Raw genomic sequence first — 7,798 nt, forward strand, 5'->3', positions numbered from 1 at the left:
TTTCACTCATTTCATTATGTATATACTTCCTTTCAATTTTCCACCTTCCACCTTCCATATGACTTTGAGGGTTAAAATGATTTTATTTTTCTCACATATTAAAATTTAATTAACATTAGGTTTAGCACGGATTCAAAAAATATAGATAGTAATTTAGATAGCCAAAACAAATACATTAGAGAAAATGACGAATCATGAAAATTTCTCTATGCGGATCCGTCACAAAGCATTGACAATGTAAGATTTGTTTACATAGTTAATGCATTATCTAACATTTATTTTTAATTATAATTGATTCTTACATAAAAATAATATAAATAAATTAACAATGAAAAATGTACTGACTATATATAAATCTCTACATTATTAATGCATACATATTACACTTTTAAAAAATAACTTTTCTGAAACTTGCATGAAAATATTGCAAAACTTGTGTACCAGGAACCTTAGAAATCTGGGACAGATTTAGTGTAGTGTTAAAATATTTTGGATTATGATTTATTCTTTCTTATATGGTTACACGTTTATAATGAGGAGGGACCGCAGACCAACACTGTTGGTGGAGTAGGTCGGAGCACATGGACTCCCTCAACTTTGTTTTATTGTTTATACTTTTATATATAAAGGAAAGAGTTCTAGGCTTCAAAAATAAATAAAAAAAACCTACTTCATATCTTATTTGTACATTTTAAGAATATCAGATTGCGATAGATCACTAATTTAAATACTATTTTATGATAGTTCTATATGTATAAAATATTACACTATTTCAATTATAGTATAAAATATGATAAATGGACTATCATGTTTTGTTTAACATAATTGCATTTATCACATTTTTTGTTTAAAATATTACACTATTTATCATGTGGGTGAGGTTAGCGTAACGATATAAAAATTAGGAGAGGTTTGTGTAAGTGTAAAAAAGTGATAAGTAATTTGCATAATTTCACTAAAACTCAGAGGTGTCAGAGTAATTAACTCTTAATTTAATCATACAAGAATTTAACTTTTTAACAATTTAATAAACTTATATTCTTTCGTTTACACATCTTATTGTTAATTGTTATTCTTTGGAATTAATATAATATTTTAAAACTTCGTTACAATTATATATCTGAATTTTATTGTGTCTTGACAATTTTATACCATAGATTTCAGTCGAATCTAGTTGCAACTTTAAATTATTGATGAATATTTTTAAGTTTTTAATAGAAGAAGGAGTGAAACATTAAATGAAAGTACAATCATTCTATTATATTTTATTATTAACATGTTTCTGTATTTTATTATCAACCCATAATTTTATTATTTATATTATATTTTGATACAATTATACATGTTTCTGTATTTTATTATTAACCCATAACTTTTTTATCATAAACTTTAATGTATCCCTCAGTTTCAAGTCAAGATTGGCGATTGGCCGACACACTAATCGAATATAATAATCATACACTATATATCCTTAGAACCGGGACCAGGTATAAATATTTAGATACAAAAAAATACAAATAAGTATATATACGTCAGAGAAAAATGCATGAAAATATTGGAAACCATGCCTTAGTTTTATAGATCTGTTGAAGAAAAAATGAGGTATTTTTCACAAAATATGTATAACTTGTACATTAGTCTAAATGTAAACAGTCTTGAAGGCAAAATTTGAAGTCCAAAAACAAAAAATTAGTGTTTATTATTTATAAAATAGTTTAATTACATTAAATTTCTTATTAACATTTCAATAAAAATGATCTTATACAAAATGTGAACATATGTGCTACATATTTTGCTCAGTTATTATTATTATTATTTATGGAGACTTGTGTTGAAGTTAGTTGTAATTTTTGGGCCATCTTTTAATTGGATTCTCACACTTTATCCACCTAAGCAGACTTTGATTTTAATTCTACACCAAAATATTGAAATTAATATAATAAATAATAATTACTATAATCAACCAAATATTGAAAAATTTTATGCATAAAGTGTAATAATTAATAGACAAAATATATACACTAACATTCAAAAAAATTTATTCACTCTCAGTTTATCATATATCATTCATTTTTAATCAGTATTGACTATTCAAAAAACAATAATACAAATGAATAGTGGATATTATACCGAGTATATATAAAATCTTTGCACTAACGGTAATTATTACGTTATAATTAATAACACAAAAATTGAAATGAAATAAAAGCAAGAATTAATCACTTTGTGAGAACCAGATTTTTCATATGAATAAAAAACAGTGAAAATAAAATTACCCGTATAGATAAAAAATAAGTGTTTGACTCCTATTTACGGGGAAGAGAATTCGTATCTGGATAAATTGACTAACTATCGCATACGAACTAAAATACAATCCTCTTGGAATGTTATTCATGATTTTATTACAAATGATTTCTTTAGAAATAAACTTGGTCTTCCAAGCTTTAGATTTGTATCTTTCTAATTATTTCTTGTAACTTGTTTCATCTAATGTATTTTGGGTATAGTTGTATCTCTTGCTTTAAAAAAAACTATGGATGCTATATATTAGAACATTTTCGAAAATCTAGGACATATTAATTTAGTACAAGAAACTATCATGAGGATTAGGTAACGTAAGCAGGGCTTGCAAAATCTCTTCGATTATGATTTAATCAATATTATATCGTTCCACGTTTATAACTAGGAGTTGTGTCAGACCGACACTAGTTGAATATAATAACCTTAGACTAAATATTTATATATACGATCTTTGAACTGAGAAGTCTTCATCAACCATGGCTTCAACATTCATGAGACTCTTATTGTTGTTGGTTGTCACTATTTCTGCACTAATAAGTTCACCTGCATTTGCAGTTTCATCACATAAGAGAAGAAAGTCAACCAATATAATCAACAAAATAAATCATAATGGACCATATATTGGTCTCATCACAGTGTATCCACCAGAAGAGAATGCATTCTTTGCCAATGGAGCTTTTAAATCTCATCCTACACACCCATTTGTTGATCTAGCAGGTAAGTTATAACTAGCTTTTTTTTTTCTTTTTTTTTCCTGTGAATGCTTCTTTTTTTTTTTTGTACTACCAAGGCTATTTTCTCACCCTTTTCGGTTAAGGATCTAATTACTTTCGGTATTTGTGGTTGCCCCTCCCAACAACTATGACTTCAAGAATCGAACTCTTGACATTTTGGTCATCCTGTATATATAATGAGGTCTTCCACTAATAGATCAATATCTTGTTGGTTGTGAATGGTTGTTGACTTAGCTTATTTATTTATTTATTTATTGTAATTTTATGGAAAGAAAAAAATGATTGTTGCAGGAAGAAGATTCAGGGTAGGAAAGGTTCATAACAAGAAAGTTATCTACGTGAGATGTGGGGTTGGACTGGTATGCAAGTTTTATCCTTATCACTTTATGTTTTGACAAAAGCTAAATTCTTGGCTATTTTTGGTGCAAGTGATTGCAACTTGCTTTTGATCACGTGTCACATCAAATTTATAGGACATCAATTGATCACTTAAGTAATATAAATGTTTTAAATTTGTTTTTGTGGTTATATTGTTTTTTTTATTGGGGATTAAGATACTGACTCATACCATAAAATTGTTAGAGAGGATCATTTAGGAGGTTGAGAGAAGAGATGTGTATAACTGAAAATTAATTTAGTTTTACATGGGGGAGGTAGATTATAGAGGCTATAGATTTGCTATGATGATCGGAAGAAAAGATACTAATGAAACTAAAATATTTATACATGATATTTATTGATTAGGAGAAATGTGTTAAATTATCTACGTTCTAGCAATAGAAATATATATGATTGGGTCATGACTGGTATAAGAACATAATATGATAAGATATCTTTATTGTTATAGGACTATACCAAGGGTAAACAATAAGTCATTACTTGTTTACACTAGTATTGGATGTGTTTACGAGCATATCCAATAGTGTGTGCCACAATGCATACTTTTTGCATATCATATTGTCTTAGTTGTTGACCCGAAAAAAGAATTAAATGAGAAGTTAGAAATGTTGAGACAATCTTAGAATCATATGACTTTCTTTCATGTCAAAGTAAAACAAAGTATATGCAATATAAGTTTAAGAAGAGGCTGACAAACCTTAACTTGAGGTAAAAATGATTATACTACACCACACATCGTTAGATTTAATTATATTGAGTCAATCATATAACAAAATGAGAAAATTGAGGCTAGGTGGATGAAATGATGCAGTGTTTCAGTTTTATGTGTGATAGAAATGTGTCACTTAAGTTTTAAGAGAAAATTTCACTGTACAAATATAAGACTCACAATGTTATATTAGATTAAATGGTGGTTACTAGGGATGGCAAAATGGGCTTGGCCTGACGGGCCAACCCGTTTGGATAGGTGTTTTTAGCAGGTCGGGTTGGGGGTTTTAGCCCAAAAGCTCGTATTCAACCTGTTTTAGAAGCCCGTTTTTTATATGGGCCATGGAGGGCTGGCCCGGCGGGCCAACATTAATATTAAAGTTTATTTGTCTATCATGTTACTCATTGTAATTAAGATTAAACTTTTACAATTTTAACTTATGTTTGGATGGTTAAGCATAAAATTCTTCTTTCTCTTTGTAAAATGAACATTTAATATCTCATTATGTATTTATCTATTATCTTCACTCTTATCCAATTATTGTATTTATAATATAATAGTTTTGATTCTTGTATATTTTTTAAAACTTAGAGTTATAAGCTCTATTGTGAACTAGGAGTCTAAAAGTTTAAGACTATGGTGGTTTATTGTTTAGAATTTACAAGTTTTGTACTAATACAATATATAATTATTAGATTGTGTCTTTTGTTTGTGATTTTTTGTTTTAAAAGACATTTATGAATTGTTTGAATTATTTATTTTTGTCTAAAAACTTTAATGTATGTTTTGGAAAAAAAACGGGTAAGTCCGCCGGCCTGCCAGCCTTGCGAAATATGGGTCGGGCTGGCATTTTGAGTCCTTTAAATAATAAGGGTCGGGCCGGTCCATCCCATATTCCGACGGGCCAAAGGCCAGCCAGGCCGGACTGGCCCATATTGCCACCCCTATTGGTTACTAAAATATCAACAAGAGAAAAATCAATGAAACATATATGAGAAAGTTGTGTTAGATGAGTAAACATACTAAATAAAGTAAGATTATAAATTAATAATGTATTACGGGAAAAGTTGAGATCGTCCCTATTGTAGAAAAGATATTAAAAATTACAACTTATGTGGTTTGGGTATTTTTGAAGGAGATTGTTAAAAGCTCCAATAAATAAAATATATCAACTATATGTCAGTATAATCATATACAAAACGATTAAAAAACATTTAGAAATCAATAATTTGTCATTAAACATAATTTACCATAAAATATTATGACTTATATAGTCTACCATACTTAGTGGGATTTACATGTTATTAAGTTATATTGTTTTTATTTCGCAATTGTGGAAAATTGCAGTTCATCGGTTCATCCCGTACAAGGCCACATCGTAGTTGCAAAGATATCAAAACTGATATTATGTTTAACAGGTTATAATTTAAAACCTAAGTAAATAGCAAAAGCTTTTCATTAACCGCTTGAACACCTAATTGAAATTATAGATGGGTACTAACAAGACATTATTTTAGTGATATAAGGTTTCACTAGATCTTAAGATGACTAAAATATTAAGATTTTGATTTCTATGAGCAACATTTGTTGGAAGAGGCAGTTACACCCCCGAAAAATATTAGTTCATTACCTAAAAGATAAGGGATATCCTTGGTAATACAAAAAATATTTATAGATAGATCATGGGGCAGAGCAGAAGTAATCTCTGATTTAAAATTTAAGCTTAGAAGACAGTTGAATTCCTAGTTACATTCATAGAGAATCCTAAAGCACTAAATTTCATAAGCTGATCTTTCATAAAGGCTGCTATTTGTTTACTTTTTACCCCTCAAAGCGCGTGTCTTTAATGTTGATGTTGGCTCTATTAGGTGAATGCTGCAGCAACCACACAACAGATTCTTGACACGTTTGACATAACTGGAATTGTTCATTTTGGCATTGCTGGGAATGCTAATAGTTCTATGTCAATTGGAGATGTTACCATTCCCAAACAATTTGTTGACACTGGACTATGGGATTGGCTGGTATAACATTATTATATTTTTCCTCTGCCCTTATCTTACTTAGAAAAATAGTTGCAATTTTTACTTATAACAACATAAATATACTTAATTTTCTTTGTACACCCTTTTGTGACAGAAACCAAATGGGACTGATCCTAGTGACTTTGCTCACTTGGATATTGGAAACTACAATGACCCAAAAGGAGAGGGAAACAATTTGCTAGGACGTATTGGCTATAGCAATGAGTACTTTTACTCAGAATCTGGGGAACCAAACACACCTCAACGTGTGGCCTGGTTAAATACCACTCATCAGTGGCTAAAACTTGCAGAAAATTTGGAGGTTAGACTTTCTGGTATTTCGAACTAGTGTATTCACGAGATCCTGAATTCATTAAATCTCATAATTATAAGAAAATTTGACCATTTACCATAAAATAGAATCCAAACAAAATATAACATTTAAATCGTCAGATATACTAAAGTTATCAAAGTCAAATTCGGTATAGACACCAGATCCGTATCGGACCCTTTTTATTTCCCGAAGTTGAAGTTGTCCATTTTGTTGCTTGTTTCTTTTCTCCAATAGTGGACAACATAGTGTCTTACATATTTTGATATAGCTCTTGTTCATATTTTAGGGCATAAAACTGGATAATTGTCTCAACTCCAGCTTCTGCCTTTCACAACAACCCAAGGTTGTAATTGGCCTTAGGGGTTCAACAGCCAATGCTTTTGTTGACAATGCAGCTTATAGGGATTTTCTCTTCAAAACATTTCAAGTTACCTCACTAGATATGGAAAGTTCAGCAGTACTAATGGTAAATTTTCATATCTTTCTAATTATTTTCCTTTGCTTTTTTTTTATATTAGAAAAAAAGTTCCTTATAGTAATTGATTTTGCAGACTAGTTTGTCCAATTCTTCCCCAGTAATTGTCATTAGAGGCTTATCAGATTTAGCAGGAGCACAAGAAGGAAAGAATCCCGTACATATACTTGGGCCTCTAGCTGCTACTAATACTGCAAAAGTTGTCATTGAATTTTTGAAAATTTTACCAACCAAGCATAACGGGCCTTTAATCATTGAATGAGTCTCCTTTCCACAAGAGAATCCTATGAAATAACATAAGAAAACAACACGTGTAATGACATTTATTTATAATGGCAAAAAAAAATGACCCTTCAAAATAAAATAAAAAACAGACTTTTCTCTCCGGTAATAGAGAGTAATCTTACTCTTAGCTATTTAGTTTCTGAATGAGAGTATTTTATTTGTTTTCAAAAGTGAAGTTATTTCATAATATGTCATTTTCTACAAAATAATTGTAGCTTTTCCATGACTTTGTATCTCATTCCTAGTTCTTATGAAAGCTTGGGCAATGTTTGTAAGAAATAGATTCCTCTATGGTGATTAACTCTCAGTATTGGGAATATGAAAGAGAATATTTTTTAAAAATATTTAATTTAAAACAAAGTAAAATTTGGCACTATTGGAATTTTGTTTTTGACATATGTCATAATACACTGCCGTCTATAATGAGAGGAGCTCGACTCTGTTTGTAAGATAATTGGGTCTATCTCAATTTCCTATGTTACGTACTCCTGCACTAGTAAATGTGGCCCGTAGCAAAATATGTACTCCTGATCTAGT

At 29.7% G+C, this 7,798-nt stretch overlaps 1 protein-coding gene across 2 annotated transcripts; it reads left to right on the top strand.

Annotated features, from left to right (window-relative positions):
* Window positions 2,746–7,323, top strand: LOC109335304 (bark storage protein A-like). 2 transcript variants are annotated; one of them, XM_019571436.1, is made up of 6 exons: window positions 2,746–3,018; window positions 3,327–3,394; window positions 6,012–6,167; window positions 6,283–6,489; window positions 6,788–6,967; window positions 7,053–7,323. In XM_019571436.1, the coding sequence occupies exons 1-6, from the start codon at window positions 2,778–2,780 to the stop codon at window positions 7,236–7,238; spliced, it is 1,038 nt and encodes a 345-aa protein (XP_019426981.1). In that variant the 5' UTR covers window positions 2,746–2,777; the 3' UTR covers window positions 7,239–7,323. The 2 variants fall into 2 exon arrangements, with proteins under 2 accessions (XP_019426981.1, XP_019426982.1); XM_019571437.1 differs by having other exon boundaries at window positions 2,930–3,018; window positions 3,308–3,394; window positions 7,053–7,321.

Source organism: Lupinus angustifolius, chromosome LG20 (assembly GCF_001865875.1).
Source record: "Lupinus angustifolius cultivar Tanjil chromosome LG20, LupAngTanjil_v1.0, whole genome shotgun sequence".
Classification (NCBI taxonomy): Eukaryota; Viridiplantae; Streptophyta; class Magnoliopsida; order Fabales; family Fabaceae; genus Lupinus; species Lupinus angustifolius.

Bases quoted from the DNA above. Each gene is read 5' to 3' on its own strand.
- LOC109335304 (XM_019571436.1), top strand. From the start codon at position 2,778: ATGGCTTCAACATTCATGAGACTCTTATTGTTGTTGGTTGTCACTATT. The intron at 6,168-6,282 runs GTATAACATTAT...CTTTTGTGACAG, and splicing joins CTGGACTATGGGATTGGCTG to AAACCAAATGGGACTGATCC. The intron at 6,490-6,787 runs GTTAGACTTTCT...TTCATATTTTAG, and splicing joins AACTTGCAGAAAATTTGGAG to GGCATAAAACTGGATAATTG.